This window comes from Oncorhynchus nerka, linkage group LG20, assembly GCF_034236695.1.
Source record: "Oncorhynchus nerka isolate Pitt River linkage group LG20, Oner_Uvic_2.0, whole genome shotgun sequence".
In the NCBI taxonomy this organism is placed as follows: domain Eukaryota; kingdom Metazoa; phylum Chordata; class Actinopteri; order Salmoniformes; family Salmonidae; genus Oncorhynchus; species Oncorhynchus nerka.
The window spans coordinates 55,867,742-55,886,502 of record NC_088415.1 but is presented as its reverse complement, the minus strand read 5'-3'; the positions used below and the strand labels follow the sequence as shown (position 1 = coordinate 55,886,502).

Below are 18,761 nucleotides of genomic sequence, written 5' to 3'. Positions count from 1 at the left end.
TTATAGTGCACTGCTTTATACAAGGGCCCATAGAGTGCAATTTTGGATGCATACAATATGTATAAGGAGTTTAAAGCTGTATGAAGTCACATGGCCCTGGTATTCATGTTAGTCCAGGTTCCTTTCAAAGCTCCACAAAAGGACAATCTCCATGGATAAATGCAGGACTTTCAGTAGTCCTGTATGTTACTTACTGAGCATAACTACACAATTCTTCTGCTGCCGACTACCCTGACCCTCTATCCCCTTCAAGCTCCAACTAAGGATACATTCTAAATGGCATCCTATTTCCTAGAGCCATAGGGCTCTGGTCAACAGTACTGCACCATACAGGGAATACAATTGCCATTTTGCACACACTCAAACTTAGTGAAACCCACTTCCTCAGATCATAATACTGTAATAGTTTTAGCAGGGTTTGCATGCCAGCTATTATAATAGACTTTGTGGCGGATGGCTTTCAGGGTACTCAAGGACATTTAAGAGGCTCAAAGTAATTTGTTAAACAGTATATTACAACACAGCTGCATTGATCTGACTAGGAAGAGAATGTCAACACTTGTTAAACATATCCCCTCGATACTAATTCTATTCATGGTAACGATGGGGAAAGGACTGAACTGTTTGTGAAGTTCACTAAACAGTTTTAAAATCAAAACTCAAAGAAATTAATGTATGCATGCATGAACTAGGTTTCATTGATGTTGATCTCAGTCAAAGGAATCTTACGTAAAAGGAGGGTCTGAGGCATAAATAGGATGTACATAAAATCAGATACAAAAAAAGACTATCTCAGTGTGCATCCCAAATTGTTACTGGGAATTCTGCAGACCCCTCTGACCATCTAGTCCTCAGAATTCATTCATCCTCTCCCATATTCTGTCCTCTCCCTGGTCATGACCCCTGTTGCCTAGGAAACAGCGGGGACCTCACCATGCAAGGGAACAGGCCTGAGCTCTTCAGTGCCACCTTCTGGACAAGATAGATTTCATCCTAGGGACTGGTGAAGTGGCAACTAATCTGAATACAGTATGAGCTCTATTTGTATTTCTTGTGACAACACCCATAGAAGGAAATAGAATTCACTCAAGCAAATGTATCGGACCTCCCCTTTTCCAGAAATTAAAAGGACCATACAACTACGCATGCATTGTCCTATTCAGGACATTGTGGAATTGGTAAATAAAGTGTCTTAGTTAGAAGACATTACTTCAGTTATAAAAGCAACCGTAGCAATTAGGTACTGTTATAACACCTTTATTAATTTGAGCTTAAGAATATACACAAAAAATGAAATACAACTCCAAAAAAGAAAAGAAATAAACAACCCCAATCCCCCAATGCTCAGAGTACCACGATTTTTTCGTTCAAGGCGATCTGTGCTTGAGTCAGATTCGATAGATAGGTCACCATCAACAGGTCCTGCAAATAGTAAAAGGTGTACATTTACACAAACGTCATGAGGACTAGGGACAAATACAGTATGTTTTAGAACTGTTCAACTGAATCAATTCTACAGCTCAGGTGCTGTACGTACCAAGTGTCTGAGTGAGTGCTGATTTTAGAACAGCTCCACGCAGTCCATGTAATCGTATTCATTCATTGTGATCTAAAAGCCTAAACTGATGCTAAAATCAGCACTCGTACTCTGAGACACTTGATAAAAACAGGCCCATATCCAAAGGAGGCATACTCACGTTGATGTTGGAGTTGAGCATGGTCTCAAAGTCCTCTGCTGTGATCTTAGGAACTTTGTTGACCAGATCCATCAGGTAACGTCCAACACTGTTATCGGCTGTCTGTTTACCAGACTGAAACAGCCACAGAGAGAAAAGTATTTCAGAAAACTAAGCTATGTAAACGTCGCTGTAAACACTACCCAGAGCTATCTATAACATATCATGCAGCTGACATCTACACACAGATCACTCCAATAGCAATGCAAACAGAGACTACTGACTGAAAACCCGAGCACTTCGGGCCCTAGTCAAAAGTAGAGCACTACATAGGGAATAGGGTGCAATGTTGCATCCCCATTTATAGGCTCTGTGTATGTACTCACCAACACATCCTCTATGTAGGTCAGTACCGTGGCCAGCATGTCCTGAACCCGGCCAGCAGCCCCGCCAACCTGGCAGAGGTCAGAGGTCAGTCCATTGGTGGTGTTAGGAGCATCTCTCGTCCTCTCGAGAAGGTCAACTGGAATATAAAGACCATTATTTACCATTTATCAAGGAGTGTTCCATTCCCCCTCCAATGTAACATATGACATAACAAATAAACTATGTCCAAGAAAGGCACAAATAGGGACATAGAAAAGCTCAATGGAGAGAAAACATGGCAAAGAGAACATTCTTACCTCCTATCCTCTCGGTGTCGTAATACTTGTATTTCACACTCAGAGGGGTGAACATCACACCGACTGTCTTTCCCAGCACACCCATCTGGGCACTGTCAGAGGAAACAAAGCAACTGAATAATAATTATTCATTTCATGTATAAAGCAGGGATCCCCTTTGTGAAAGCAAATTCATCAGGGACCCCCTCAATCAGAACAACAAGTGATATAAAAAATATCATAGAGTTTTACAATGACCACGTGCAGTGCATTTTTTCAAACCCATTTCCTGAAATTCTACACATTTTGTCATGGGCAGAGAAAACATTGCAGTTTTAAAGCTTAAATGTGAGAATATATTAATTATTGAGTTGAAATATATATAATTGGTGGAGTACTGTGGATACCAATATCCTTGTGAGCCTCCCAGACCCATGTTGAAATTATTTGCGTCAGCAATAGCTTTCCATTGGACAAACAAGTAATGAGACAGAAGTGCGACTGGTTGTGAGGGAAGTCACTGACCTGAGGTAGGCGCGGATGTTCATCTTGCCACTCTGCAGGGCCGTGTCCATGGTCAGGTGAATGGGGTTTGTGGCCTCTCGGCTGTAATACTCATGGATCAGCACAGAGTGTTCCGTAATCTCAAAGCCAGTGGCATACCTGATGAAGGAGAATGGTTTCACTTTAGAGCAGAGTTCTAACTCCAGCATAGGCTTTTGGACACAGAACCACATTTTAATTTAGGGAATGTACCTATTCCATTAGATTGAATACATTACATTGGGTCATTAATTGTTAGTACTGGCATGAGACAAAAGCTTTACTGGATGGGAGTAGGAAAACATTGGCCTACTCACCATCCGACGATGACCTCGCTGGGTGACACCCTCTTATGGAGCTCATACATGTTCTTGGCAAACTCCATGTCAACAGCAACCTGTCACCATCACAAAGAATAGAAGTGACACTTCTAGTTTCACATGTACCAACTTTACTCATTTCTACTTTACAGAGATCAATAGAGAGCATCCGTTTCTACTCACCTCATCTTCAGACTCATTGTGGGGGACAGAGAAACAGTTGGTGACCTCAACAGAGTGCTTGTCAATGGTACCTTAGGGACACAAGAATGCAACAAGTTATCATACTATTGTGTTTATGGGGACAAATAAGTTCAACTCCTTCTGTTCACCTGACTTAGAATTCCTCACAATCAAATGTCAACTGCATTATCTACCAAGAGAATTCTCTTCCAATTATAATCACACCCTAAATTCATTCAGCATATCGATTGTGCTACCAGGGCCGGTAAAAACCCTGGATCATTGTTATTCTAACTTCCGCGACGCAAATAAGGCCCTCCCCACCCTCCTTTCGGAAAAGCTGAACATGACTCCATTTTGTTGCTCCCTGCTTTTAGACAGAGACTAAAACAGGAAGCTCCCGCGCTCAAGTCTGTTCAACGCTGGTCCGACCAATCTGATTCCACGCTTCAAGATTGCTTCAATCACGTGGATTGGGATATGTTCGGCATTGCGTCAAACAACATTGATGAATATGCTGATTCGGTGAACGAGTTTATTAGCAAGTGCATCGGCGATGTCGTACCCAGAGCAACTATTAAAACATTCCCAAACCAGAAACTGTGGATTGATGGCAGCATTCGCACGAAACTAAAAGCGCAAACCACTGCTTTCAACCAGGGCAAGGTGACCAGAAACATGACCGAAAACAAACAGTGTAGCTATTCCCTCCGCAAGGCAATCAAACAAGCTAAGCGTCAGTATAAATACAAAGAAGAGTTGCAATTCAATGGCTCAGACACAAGAAGTATGTGGCAGGGTCTACAGTCAATCACCGATTACAAAAAGAAAACCAGCCACGTCACGGACCAGGATGTCTTGCTCCCAGACAGACTAAACAGCTACCAAAACCTGCGGACTCTCCTTCACTGCAGCCGACGTGAGTAAAACATTTAAACGTATTAACACTCGCAAGGCTGCAGGCCCAGACGCCATCAACAGCCACGTCCTCAGAGCATGCGCAGACCAGCGGACCCTGGGTCTCGCCCTGTGCAACTGGGTCCTGGACTTCCTGACAGGCCGCCCCCAGGTGGTGAGGGTATCACCGCCTGGTACGGAAACTGCTCCACCCACAACCGTAAGGCTCTCCAGAGGTTAGAGAGGTCTGCACAATCATTTACATTTAAGTCATTTAGCAGACGCTCTTATCCAGAGCGACTTACAAATTGGTGCGTTCACCTTAAGACATCCAGTGGAACAGCCACTTTACAATAGTGCATCTAAATCTTTTAAGGGGGGGTGAGAAGGATTACTTTATCCTATCCTAGGTATTCCTGAAAGAGGTGGCGTTTCAGGTGTCTCCGGAAGGTGGTGATTGACTCCGCTGTCCTGGCGTCGTGAGGGAGTTTGTTCCACCATTGGGGGGCCAGAGCAGCGAACAGTTTTGACTGGGCTGAGCGGGAACTGTACTTCCTCAGTGGTAGGGAGGCGAGCAGGCCAGAGGTGGATGAACGCAGTGCCCTTGTTTGGGTGTAGGGCCTGATCAGAGCCTGGAGGTACTGAGGTGCCGTTCCCCTCACAGCTCCGTAGGCAAGCACCATGGTCTTGTAGCGGATGCAAGCTTCAACTGGAAGCCAGTGGAGAGAGCGGAGGAGCGGGGTGACGTGAGAGAACTTGGGAAGGTTGAACACCAGACGGGCTGCGGCGTTCTGGATGAGTTGTAGGGGTTTAATGGCACAGGCAGGGAGCCCAGCCAACAGCGAGTTGCAGTAATCCAGACGGGAGATGACAAGTGCCTGGATTAGGACCTGCGCCGCTTCCTGTGTGAGGCAGGGTCGTACTCTGCGGATGTTGTAGAGCATGAACCTACAGGAACGGGCCAACGCCTTGATGTTATTTGAGAACGACAGGGTGTTGTCCAGGATCACGCCAAGGTTCTTAGCGCTCTGGGACGAGGACACAATGGAGTTGTCAACCGTGATGGCGAGATCATGGAACGGGCAGTCCTTCCCGGGAGGAAGAGCAGCTCCGTCTTGCCGAGGTTCAGCTTGAGGTGATGATCCGTCATCCACACTGATATGTCTGCCAGACATGCAGAGATGCGATTCGCCACCTGGTCGTCAGAAGGGGAAAGGAGAAGATTAATTGTGTGTCGTCTGCATAGCAATGATAGGAGAGACCATGTGAGGTTATGACAGAGCCAAGTGACTTGGTGTATAGCGAGAATAGGAGAGGGCCTAGAACAGAGCCCTGGGGGACACCAGTGGTGAGAGCACGTGGTGAGGAGACGGATTCTCGCCACGCCACCTGGTAGGAGCGACCTGTCAGGTAGGACGCAATCAAGCGTGGGCCGCGCCGGAGATGCCCAACTCGGAGAGGGTGGAGAGGAGGATCTGATGGTTCACAGTATCGAAGGCAGCCGATAGGTCTAGAAGGATGAGAGCAGAGGAGAGAGAGTTAGCTTTAGCAGTGCGGAGCGCCTCCGTGATACAGAGAAGAGCAGTCTCAGTTGAATGACTAGTCTTGAAACCTGACTGATTTGGATCAAGAAGGTCATTCTGAGAGAGATAGCGGGAGAGCTGGCCAAGGACGGCACGTTCAAGAGTTTTGGAGAGAAAAGAAAGAAGGGATACTGGTCTGTAGTTGTTGACATCGGAGGGATCGAGTGTAGGTTTTTTTCAGAAGGGGTGCAACTCTCGCTCTCTTGAAGACAGGAGGGACGTAGCCAGCGGTCAGGGATGAGTTGATGAGCGAGGTGAGGTAAGGGAGAAGGTCACCGGAGATGGTCTGGAGAAGAGAGGAGGGGATAGGGTCAAGCGGGCAGGTTGTTGGGCGGCCGGCCGTCACAAGACGCGAGATGTCATCTGGAGAGAGAGGGGAGAAAGAGGTCAGAGCACAGGGTAGGGCAGTGTGAGCAGAACCAGCGGTGTCGTTTGACTTAGCAAACGAGGATCGGATGTCGTCGACCTTCTTTTCAAAATGGTTGACGAAGTCATCTGCAGAGAGGGAGGAGGGGGAGGGGAGGAGGATTCAAGAGGGAGGAGAAGGTGGCAAAGAGCTTCCTAGGGTTAGAGGCAGATGCTTGGAATTTAGAGTGGTAGAAAGTGGCTTTAGCAGCAGAGACAGAGGAGGAAAATGTAGAGAGGAGGGAGTGAAAGGATGCCAGGTCCGCAGGGAGGCAAGTTTTCCTCCATTTCCGCTCGGCTGCCCGGAGCCCTGTTCTGTGAGCTCACAATGAATCGTCGAGCCACGGAGCGGGAGGGGAGGACCGAGCCGGCCTGGAGGATAGGGGACATAGAGAGTCAAAGGATGCAGAAAGGGAGGAGAGGAGGGTTGAGGAGGCAGAATCAGGAGATAGGTTGGAGAAGGTTTGAGCAGAGGGAAGAGATGATAGGATGGAAGAGGAGAGAGTAGCGGGGGAGAGAGAGCGAAGGTTGGGACGGCGCGATACCATCCGAGTAGGGGCAGTGTGGGAAGTGTTGGACGAGAGCGAGAGGGAAAAGGATACAAGGTAGTGGTCGGAGACTTGGAGGGGAGTTGCAGTGAGGTTAGTGGAAGAACAGCATCTAGTAAAGATGAGGTCGAGCGTATTGCCTGCCTTGTGAGTAGAGGGGGAAGGTGAGAGGGTGAGGTCAAAAGAGGAGAGGAGTGGAAAGAAGGAGGCAGAGAGGAATGAGTCAAAGGTAGACGTGGGGAGGTTAAAGTCGCCCAGAACTGTGAGAGGTGAGCCGTCCTCAGGAAAGGAGCTTATCAAGGCATCAAGCTCATTGATGAACTCTCCGAGGGAACCTGGAGGGCGATAAATGATAAGGATGTTAAGCTTGAAAGGGCTAGTAACTGTGACAGCATGGAATTCAAAGGAGGCGAGCTTCAACTGGAAGCCAGTGGAGAGAGCGGAGGAGCGGGGTGACGTGAGAGAACTTGGGAAGGTTGAACACCAGACGGGCTGCGGCGTTCTGGATGAGTTGTAGGGGTTTAATGGCACAGGCAGGGAGCCCAGCCAACAGCGAGTTTGCAGTAATCCAGACAATGCATCACCGGGGGCAAACTACCTGCCCTCCAGGACACCTACACCACCCGATGTCACAGGAAGGCCGTAAAGATTATCAAGGACAACAACCACCCGAGCAACTGCCTATTCACCCCGCTATCATCCAGAAGGCGAGGTCAGTTCAGGTGCATCAAAACAGGGACCGAGAGACTGAAAAACAGCTTCCATCTCAAGGCCATTAGACTGCTAAACGGCCACCACTGACATTGAGTGGCTGCTGCCAACATACTGACTCAACACCAGCCACTTTAATATTGGAAAAATTGATGTAAAAATTGTATCACTTAATATAACTCATCTCATATATATATATATATACACTGTGCTCGATACCATCTACGGCATCTTGCCTATGCCATTCTGCACCATCACTCATTCATATATCTTTATGTGCATATTCTTCATCCCTTTACACTTGTGTATAAGGTAGTTGTTGTGAAATTGTTAAATTAGATTACGCGTAGTTCCGACAATGCAGTAATGACCAACAAGCACAAGCATTTCGCTACACTCGCATTAACATCTGCTAACCACGTGTATGTGACAAAAAAACGTGATTACTAACTAGCTAGCAACGTTTCAACTAAAAAACATTAGAATACTTGGTAAAATCGTAAGTTAAAATCAGAGATTTGGTAGCTAGTTAGTTAGCTATAATTGTCAAGATGTGAGACTGACATGCCGCTGTAGCTAGAAACTAGCTAGCGAGACATGCCGCTGTAGCTAGAAACTAGCTAGCGAGACATGCCGCTGTAGCTAGAAACTAGCTAGCGAGACATGCCGCTGTAGCTAGAGAACATAACACAATTAGCTAGCAAGACATACCGCTGTAACTAGCAACTAGCTAACGACACATACCGCTGTAGCTAGAAACTAGCTAGCGAGACATGCCGCTGTAGCTAGCAACTAGCTAGCGAGACATACCGCTGTAGCTAGCAACTAGTTAGCGAGACATACCGCTGTAGCTAGAAACTAGCTAGCGAGACATGCCGCTGTAGCTAGAAACTAGCTAGCGATACATACCGCTGTAGCTAGAAACTAGCTAGCGAGACATGCCGCTGTAGCTAGCAACTAGCTAGCGAGACATGCCGCTGTAGCTAGCAACTAGTTAGCGAGACATACCGCTGTAGCTAGCAACTAGCTAGCGAGACATACCACTGTAGTTAGCAACTAGCTAGCGAGACATACCCCTGTAGCTAGCAACTAGCTAGCGAGACATACCGCTGTAGCTAGAAACTAACATGCGAGACATACCGCTGTAGCTAGCAACTAGCTAGCGAGACATACCGCTGTAGCTAGAAACTAACATGCGAGACATACCGCTGTAGCTAGAAACTAACATGCGAGACATGCCGGATTCACTGCGCTTCGAATACATTTTCTTTATAGCTACGTTTCGGAATAAATGTAAAGTACCAAGCAAGGTTCCAATCACACGACTCGCTCCCTCATTTCTCCGTTCGTATGAGTCACCGATGGAGGCGAGAACGACAGGGTGAATTTTCACCACTGGTCCGTACACAGACATCTTGAGAAATAAAATAAAATATTACACTTACGGTAGTTTTATATGCAAGTATTGAAAGGTGCGTCACCTGCTGCATTGGAGTTCGCATTGCACACAGAGGCGACGCTATATGAAAAAACACTTAAAGTAGTAGACTATAATACATGTGATTAAAAATTAAATGCATCGGAAGACCAATTAATTTAGAAAAATACTATCGATTCGTTTATTTTAAATGATGCTAGGCAATGTGGCTGTCCAGGAGAAAAACATAGTTTGTTTCACATTAAATTGATATGAATTCATTCATTTCCTAAACGTCAACCTCCACAACACGAACACGCGTATGGTCTACTGCAAGCCTATTGAAGAATAGTGACGGTGATGACGACAGCATCCCCTCGACCGTCACGTCCATGATCTAACACCTGCACAGTTTAAGTGATTAATACAACTTTATCGGACGCGGATTGGTGGTGCTGCTTGCACTGTCTATACCCAATGATCGGTATAGACGAACTGCCACCATCTTAAAATCTTTGAAAACAAAGTAGGAAAATACAATAATTGGCTATTTGTCAATACTAAAGGGATTTTTCTATAATTAGCCCCCTTCCAATTGAGGATAACATCTACAAAAAAACAGTCGTTTGGTTGGGGTTGCCTTTGTTTCCTGGTGAGAGAGGAGAGACTGAACTGATGCTTCGTCGAACACCCACCCGATCATCAGAGTTGATGGTAAACATAACAAATGGGTAGAATTGAACCTAAGCGGACGATCTCCGAGGCTCACTATTGGACCATCGACTCATCTATCTGTAAGGTCCTTATAAATAAAGCGATGAGATCAAATATTTTTGGATAATCTTGAAGGTAGCGCTTTAGGCATCCATTGTTAACATGAAACACGATGATTATTCATATTAGAATGACATTTGCCTGTTTGCTGTTTTGTGTTCTTATAGCTATGTATTACAGAATACATTAAAAGTGGTATTGTACATTTTCTGAGTAAGAATAGCCTTCTTACGCCGTCAAAATATTCCTGTAATTCATTGTGTCCCATAACAGACAGACATCTATGGCACACACAGACACACACACACTCCCCTCCCCATTATAGTATTACCTATTCCATAAATATAGATTATTAGACTGAAAGTAATGGGATAGGTTGAGTAGATAACGTAGATAAGGACAGACATCCCAGTATGCAAAATGACGTTGAAAATACTTATTTTCCAGACATTGAAGTTACGCTCATTTTAGGTATGGAATGGAAGGTGAAAATACGCATTTTCCGGATGTTGAAATCAGGTTCATTTTTGGTTCAGGATGAAAGTTGAAAAGACGTTAATTTACAAACATTCATTGATTCTATGGCCAAATTTCAACTGCACACACATTCTCAATGAAGTAAACATTATAGCCCAATAAGGATGTTTAAATCCATGACGAAAGAGGAGCCAATTGAAGATTGTAACTATGCTCCTGTTTGTCACATGCACTCACATGCACTTATGTTAACTTATTCGAAAGCTTTAAAACTTGCCACGATTGTGTTCAAAGGAGTCTGACCTAACGAATAAACCAACAGACCACGGACTAACAACATTCTGAGTAACGGTTAACAAAAAAATATTGCTATGACTGTGATATGTTGTTTGTTCAATGCACTGAGTCACTCTGGAGTGTCTGCTGAATGACCAAAATGTCGATGTGAAAACAGAAAAAATCTGTCCTAATCATAAACATCTAGTGTTTCACAAATGTAAATAGCACAGTTCAGTACAGTAGAGCACAGTGCAGTACAGGAAAGTAGAGTTTTATCCAGTATAGTAGAGCAGTACAGTAGAGTTTAATTCAATACAGTACAGTAGAGTTTAATTCAGTACAGTATAGTGCAGTACAGTTTAGTTCAGTAGAGTACATTCGACTAAAGTAGTGTACAATACAGCACATTATACCGTACTATACTCTACTATGCTCTACTGTACAGAGCACAGTAGAGTAGACGTCTATGATTGGTTCATATTTTGTCCGGTTTAAAAATAAATAAAAAAGACGGCCGGTCTGGACAGGACCAAAAAAAGATGCCCAAAAGACATCGGCGTTGGTCAGTACTTATGGGTTGGGTATTGAGGACAATTTAGTGAGTGACATAATCTGCTCCCCAAATGGCACCCTAGTTACTATAGTGTGCATGACTTTTTACCCTGGCTCATAGGGAATAGGGTGCCATTTGGGATACAGTTAATCAGTATAGTGAAGGACATCAGTTCTGCTCAACACTAGCCCTACAGTCCCTTTATAATTTTTTTTACTGAAAGCAGAGCACTTTAAATGCCCCACTATTCTATGATCTCACAATAATCATTTGAATCAATTTCCCCATCCTTGTTTTGTTTCCCAGGACCTTGACGGACAGAACCCGATTAAACAGTCAATAACCATCGGACAGAGTCTGCCATAGGAATACATTGAGGACCCAGGAACACAAACACACACACACACCATCATTCCTGATGGCGCTTGAGAACTCTGTTTTCACCTTGAGCCCCGAGTCCCTCTCTCCCCCCGTGGTGGAGAAAGGGAAGGTGCTGGTGGAAGAGGCTTCCGAGGTGATGGTGTCCACCGGAGTGTTTCATGTGTCCGAGGAACTGGGCCATGTGGTTACGACAGATACCGCCCATCCCTCCGCTAACAGATCATGGAAGTCCAAGCTGGCAGAGAGGCAGGCAAATGCAGCATCTGATGAGTATGTTAAGAAGCTGCCTCGGGTGATGGAGAAGGAGAGGGGCAGATTTGGCTGGGGTGAGTAGTAGTGCTGTTAACTTTAATTGTGTCCCATATGGCACCCTATTGGCATCCCATAGGGCTCTGGTCAAAAGTAGTGCACTATATAGGGAATACGGTGCCACAGTAGTCTGCAGATAGGGGGTTATTGACTATGCACTCTACTATTTTTCTCTCCCTCCCCCTTCACACTTACACATTGCGTATTGGCCGAACATGTGTACTTTCTCCCTCCCTATTCTCCTTCCACAGTTTCACCTCCTCCTCCAGCATCTCTTCCTCCTACTCCTGTGCAAAATGGCTGTTCCTTTGGTTTCTCCCTCAGTGATTTGGATATTCTCACAACAACCCCTCTGTCTTCTTATTACTAAGTCCCTTTAGTTCTACTGTCGATATGTCAATGTAGTCTTTCTCATCTATCTGACTCTCTCTCTGTCGCTCTCTCTCTCTCTTTCTCTCTGTCTCTTCTCTCTCCAGCTAAGAGACGTAAGAGGCAGCGCTATGTGGAGAAGAATGGCAGATGTAACGTGTCGCATGGCAACATGAGGGAGACGTACCGTTATCTGACAGATATCTTCACCACCCTGGTGGACCTCAACTGGCGCTGCTCTCTCTTCGTCTTCGTTATGGCCTACGCCATCACCTGGCTCTTCTTTGGAGCCATCTGGTACCTGATAGCTTACCTCAGGTGAGAGAGACAGAAAGCAGGCTAGGACAGCACTCATACGGAGCATGCCAGGGGACACTTGGGATGCGTCCCAAATGACACTCTATTCCCTATTATCCGCTCAGACTCACACACTTTTTACTATGAGTCCCAAATGGCACCCTATTCTCTAAACACCCTATTCCCCTATGGGCCCTGGCCAAAAGTAGTGCACTAGGGAGGAGGGTGCCATTTCAGACACATCCATGGTATCACTGTCAGAGAGAATCACTCTAGATCAGGGGTCCCCAATTACATTTAGCTGTGGGCCGATTTGTCTTTGAGCGGACAGTCTGGAGCCCAGAACATAGTGATAAATCATTTGAACACTGCAAATTTACCGCAAGAATCCCAAACAGATATAGTATTTGACAAAAACAGTATAATTTCAAACCTTGATTACATTGGGAAACAATCACATACAGTATGCATTTAGGCGTACAGTCTTTTATGTCCAACAATGAAAATTATGAAAAATAATAATTCCATTTTGCTCTGAAAAATCAACCAAATAAAATCACTGCCTATTGGGAAACCCTGCTCTAGACCCTGCAATTTCTTCTCTGTAAAGCAAGTGGAAGTATATTAGTCAATGGATAGTTTTTTCACATCCTACATTTTTGTCGCCTCTTTGCTTCTCCCCCTCTCTCCCCTTCACTCTCCCTCCTGCCTCCCACCCAGAGGGGATCTAGATCATCTGGAGGATGAGACATGGACACCGTGCGTCAACAACGTGAACGGATTCATCTCGGCCTTCCTCTTCTCCATCGAGACAGAGACCACCATCGGTTACGGCTACCGTGTCATCACTGACCAGTGTCCAGTGGGCACCATGCTGCTCCTGCTCCAGGCCATACTGGGATCTATGGTCAACGCCTTCATGGTGAGTCTCATGGACTGCATCTCAAATGGCACCCTAATCCCTATATAGTGCTCTACTTTTGACCAGAGCCCTATATAGTACAATAATTTTGACCAGAGCCCTATGTAGTGCACTAATTTTGACCAGAGCCCTATGTAGTGCACTAATTTTGACCAGATCCCTGAGGCTTCCCCTCAAAACATTTGAAGAAAAAAAGAAACAATTATTTATGTGTCGTTTCTCTTTGTTTCATGATTTTCCTTCAATTCACAAGAGGCTGAATGTATCTCATTGGATAAAGCATCCGAAGGAGCAAAACAGCGCCCCTCTGTCTCTGTATTTGTAGCCCATTTATTTGAAGCTGTTTGGTCAAAAAGGGTAGAACATTGTTGCTGCCCATTTTTTTAATATATTTTTTATTTCACCTTTATTTAACCAGGTAGGCCAGTTGAGAACAAGTTCTCATTTACAACTGCGACCTGGCCAAGATAAAGCAAGGTAGTGCGACAAAAAACAAAAACACGGAGTTACACATAAACAAATGTACAGTCAATAACACAATAGAAAATCTAGGTACAGTGTGTGCAAATGTAGAAGAGTAGGGATGAAAGGCAATAAATAGGCCATAGAGGTGAAATAATTACAATTTAGCATTAACACTGGAGTGATAGATGTGCAGATGATGATGTGCAAGTAGAGATACTGGGGTGCAAAAGAGCAAGAGGGTAAATAACAATATGGGGATGAGGTAGTTGGGTGTGCTATTTACAGATGGGCTGTGTACAGGTGCAATGATTGGTAAGCTGCTCTGACAGCTGATGCTTAAAGTTAGTGAGGGAGATATAAGACTCCAGCTTCAGTGATTTTTGCAATTTGTTCCAGTCATTGGCAGCAGAGAACTGGAAGGAAAGGCAGCCAAAGTAAGTGTTGGCTTTGGGGATGACCAGTGAAATATACCTGCTGGAGCGCGTGCTACGGGTGGGTGTTGCTATGGTGACCAGTATGCTGAGGTAAGGTGGGGCTTTACCTAGCATAGACTTATAGATGACCTGGAGCCAGTGGGTTTGGCGACGAGTATGTAGTGAGGGCCAGCCAACGAGAGCATACAGGTTGCAGGGGTGGGTAGTATATGGGGCTTTGGTGGCATTGTGATAGACTAGATCCAATTTGCTGAGTAGAGTGTTGGAGGCTATTTTGTAAATTACATCGCCGACGTCAAGGATTGGTAGGATAGTCAGTTTTACGAGGGTGTTTGGCAGCATGAGTGAAGGATTCTTTGTTGCAAAATAGGAAGCCGATTCTAGATTTCATTTTGTATTGGAGATGCTTAATGTGAGTCTGGAAGGAGAGTTTACAGTCTAACCAGACATCTAGGTATTTGTAGTTGTCCACATATTCTAAGTCAGAACCATCCAGAGTAGTGATGCAAGTCGAGCAGGAGGGTGCGGGCAGCAATCGGTTGAAGAGCATGCACTTATTAATTTAAAAGCAGTTGGGAGGCCTCGGAAGTAGTGTTGTATGGCATTGAAGCTCATTTGGAGGTTTGTTAACACAGTGTCTAAAGAAGGGCCAGAAGTATACAGAATGGTGTCGTCTGCGTAGAGGTGGATCAGAGAATCACCGGCAGCAAGAGCGACATCATTGATGTATACAGAGAAAAGAGTCGGCCTGAGAATTTAACCCTGTGGCACCCCCATAGAGACTGCTAGAGGTCCGTATAACAGGCCCTCTGATTTGACACACTGAACTCTATCTGAGAAGTAGTTGGTGAACCAGGCGAGGCAGCCATTTGAGAAGCCAAGGCTATTGAGTCAACCGATAAGAATGCGGTGATTTACAGAGTCGAAGGCCTTGGCCATGTAGATGAAGACGGCTGCACAGTACTGTCTTTTATCGCTGGCGGTTATGATATCGTGTAGGACCTTGATCGTGGCTGAGGTGCACCCATGACCAGCTCGGAAACCAGATTGCATAGTGTAGAAGGTACTGTGGGATTCGAAATGGTTGGTGATCTGTTTGTTAACTTGACTTTCGAAGATTTTAGAAAAGCAGAGCAGGATGGATATAGGTCTATAACAGTTTTGGTCTAGATTGTTTCCCCCTTTGAAGAAGGGGATGACCGCGGCAGCTTTCCAATCTTTGGGGATCTCAGAGGATACAAACAAGAGGTTGAATAGGCTAGTAATAGGGGTTGAAACATTTTCGGCGGATCATTTTAGAAAGAGAGGGTTCAGATTGTCTAGCCCAGCTGATTTGTAGGGATCCAGATTTTGCAGCTCTTTCAGAACATTAGCTGTCTGGATTTGGGTGAAGGAGAAGCTGTGGGGTGGGCTTGGACAAGTTGCTGCAGGGGGTGCTGAGATGTTGGCCGGGGTAGGGGTAGCCAGGTGGAAAGCATGACAGCATAACAAAAGCATGAAAGCATAACATTGAATGCAAGGGAAGCCAATGAGCATTTGGTGTCCCTTGATAAAAAATAATAATAATAATAGCCAATTAGAGTTAAGCTAAACTGAATGAGCTCAACTGTGAATGGTCCTGGCACAAAAAAAAGTGTCAAGGGAAGCCAGTTTCGATTTGGCTTCACACCAGTCACATCAAAAGCTAAATGTAATTGACAGAAACACTTGAAACACACATCTCGTTGTGTTGCTGTCCTCTGGTGGCTAGCTACCTAGCTAACATGGTCCCTTTCAGGGATTTGGACTTGTGGAGTTTTACTTAATTCTCCGTACTGGCCAATGATTATAACGTTGGTTACCCCTGGCCTGAGAGGATGGAAATTCAGTATGTAACTAGATGTAGAAGGCTAATGTTAGCTAGCTGGCTCATCGTTGCCCATGAAGGAAAGCTAGGCTAGCGAGCAAGCATGTAGCCTAGGACAACAAAAACTAAAACCGTGTACTCATAGACCGTTTCATCAACATGAAATGGAGGACGATGGCATTGGCGTTTCTCTACAATTAGAGTGAGTCAACGTGTTTTTCTACTTGCACGAACACACACACACAGAAATCAGAAACATGGACAGCCACATCATATTTAGCTTACGTTAATTAGACTAAATTGTTTTTGGTATCTTTTAGCTGTTATTGTATAAGACTAAGTAAATTTACATTTTACATTTACATTTACATTTAAGTCATTGAGCAGACGCTCTTATCCAGAGCGACTTACAAATTGGTGCGTTCACCTTAAGACATCCAGTGGAACAGCCACTTTACAATAGTGCATCTAAATCTAGTAAGGGGGTGAGAAGGATTACTTTATCCTATCCTAGGTATTCCTGAAAGAGGTGGGGTTTCAGGTGTCTCCGGAAGGTGGTGATTGACTCCGCTGTCCTGGCGTCGTGAGGGAGTTTGTTCCACCATTGGGGGGCCAGAGCAGCGAACAGTTTTGACTGGGCTGCGCGGGAACTGTACTTCCTCAGTGGTAGGGAGGCGAGCAGGCCAGAGGTGGATGAACGCAGTGCCCTTGTTTGGGTGTAGGGCCTGATCAGAGCCTGGAGGTACTGAGGTGCCGTTCCCCTCACAGCTCCGTAGGCAAGCACCATGGTCTTGTAGCGGATGCGAGCTTCAACTGGAAGCCAGTGGAGAGAGCGGAGGAGCGGGGTGACGTGAGAGAACTTGGGAAGGTTGAACACCAGACGGGCTGCGGCGTTCTGGATGAGTTGTAGGGGTTTAATGGCACAGGCAGGGAGCCCAGCCAACAGCGAGTTGCAGTAATCCAGACGGGAGATGACAAGTGCCTGGATTAGGACCTGCGCCGCTTCCTGTGTGAGGCAGGGTCGTACTCTGCGGATGTTGTAGAGCATGAACCTACAGGAACAGGCCACCGCCTTGATGTTAGTTGAGAACGACAGGGTGTTGTCCAGGATCACGCCAAGGTTCTTAGCGCTCTGGGAGGAGGACACAATGGAGTTGTCAACCGTGATGGCGAGATCATGGAACGGGCAGTCCTTCCCGGGAGGAAGAGCAGCTCCGTCTTGCCGAGGTTCAGCTTGAGGTGGTGATCCGTCATCCACACTGATATGTCTGCCAGACATGCAGAGATGCGATTCGCCACCTGGTCATCAGAAGGGGGAAAGGAGAAGATTAATTGTGTGTCGTCTGCATAGCAATGATAGGAGAGACCATGTGAGGTTATGACAGAGCCAAGTGACTTGGTGTATAGCGAGAATAGGAGAGGGCCTAGAACAGAGCCCTGGGGACGCCAGTGGTGAGAGCGCGTGGTGAGGAGACAGATTCTCGCCACGCCACCTGGTAGGAGCGACCTGTCAGGTAGGACGCAATCCAAGCGTGGGCCGCGCCGGAGATGCCCAACTCGGAGAGGGTGGAGAGGAGGATCTGATGGTTCACAGTATCGAAGGCAGCCGATAGGTCTAGAAGGATGAGAGCAGAGGAGAGAGTTAGCTTTAGCAGTGCGGAGCGCCTCCGTGATACAGAGAAGAGCAGTCTCAGTTGAATGACTAGTCTTGAAACCTGACTGATTTGGATCAAGAAGGTAATTCTGAGAGATATAGCGGGAGAGCTGGCCAAGGACGGCACGTTCAAGAGTTTTGGAGAGAAAAGAAAGAAGGGATACTGGTCTGTAGTTGTTGACATCGGAGGGATCGAGTGTAGGTTTTTTCAGAAGGGGTGCAACTCTCGCTCTCTTGAAGACGGAAGGGACGTAGCCAGCGGTCAGGGATGAGTTGATGAGCGAGGTGAGGTAAGGAGAAGGTCTCCGGAAATGGTCTGGAGAAGAGAGGAGGGGATAGGGTCAAGCGGGCAGGTTGTTGGGCGGCCGGCCGTCACAAGACGCGAGATTTCATCTGGAGAGAGAGGGAGAAAGAGGTCAGAGCACAGGGTAGGGCAGTGTGAGCAGAACCAGCGGTGTCGTTTGACTTAGCAAACGAGGATCGGATGTCGTCGACCTTCTTTTCAAAATGGTTGACGAAGTCATCTGCAGAGAGGGAGGAGGGGGAGGGGAGGAGGATTCAGGAGGGAGGAGAAGGTGGCAAAGAGCTTCCTAGGGTTAGAGGCAGATGCTTGGAATTTAGAGTGGTAGAAAGTGGCTTTAGCAGCAGAGACAGAAGAGGAAAATGTAGAGAGGAGGGAGTGAAAGGATGCCAGGTCCGCAGGGAGGCGAGTTTTCCTCCATTTCCGCTCGGCTGCCCGGAGCCCTGTTCTGTGAGCTCGCAATGAGTCGTCGAGCCACGGAGCGGGAGGGGAGGACCGAGCCGGCCTGGAGGATAGGGGACATAGAGAGTCAAAGGATGCAGAAAGGGAGGAGAGGAGGGTTGAGGAGGCAGAATCAGGAGATAGGTTGGAGAAGGTTTGAGCAGAGGGAAGAGATGATAGGATGGAAGAGGAGAGAGTAGCGGGGGAGAGAGAGCGAAGGTTGGGACGGCGCGATACCATCCGAGTAGGGGCAGTGTGGGAAGTGTTGGATGAGAGCGAGGGAAAAGGATACAAGGTAGTGGTCGGAGACTTGG

At 46.2% G+C, this 18,761-nt stretch overlaps 2 protein-coding genes across 2 annotated transcripts in view; one reads left to right on the top strand and one right to left on the bottom strand.

Annotated features, from left to right (window-relative positions):
* Window positions 1-1,241: 1,241 nt before the first annotated feature.
* LOC115102834 (eukaryotic translation initiation factor 3 subunit F-like) lies at window positions 1,242-8,972 on the bottom strand. Its single transcript, XM_029623168.2, has 8 exons — window positions 8,831-8,972; window positions 3,385-3,455; window positions 3,199-3,278; window positions 2,864-3,001; window positions 2,360-2,451; window positions 2,063-2,199; window positions 1,698-1,811; window positions 1,242-1,422 (listed from the first exon to the last, which is right to left on the bottom strand). Exons 1-8 carry the CDS (start codon window positions 8,940-8,942, stop codon window positions 1,345-1,347), a joined length of 822 nt encoding a protein of 273 aa, XP_029479028.1. The 5' UTR covers window positions 8,943-8,972; the 3' UTR covers window positions 1,242-1,344.
* A 374-nt stretch (window positions 8,973-9,346) lies between these two features.
* The window catches only part of LOC115102833 (G protein-activated inward rectifier potassium channel 3-like), a 28,581-nt gene continuing 19,166 nt past the window's right edge, over window positions 9,347-18,761 (top strand). Inside the window, exons 1-4 of the mRNA XM_029623166.2 lie at window positions 9,347-9,739; window positions 11,335-11,735; window positions 12,195-12,405; window positions 13,105-13,306. Of these exons, the coding sequence (XP_029479026.1) occupies window positions 11,447-11,735; window positions 12,195-12,405; window positions 13,105-13,306 (702 nt within the window). The 5' untranslated portion in view covers window positions 9,347-9,739; window positions 11,335-11,446. The remainder of the gene's footprint in view (window positions 9,740-11,334; window positions 11,736-12,194; window positions 12,406-13,104; window positions 13,307-18,761) is intronic.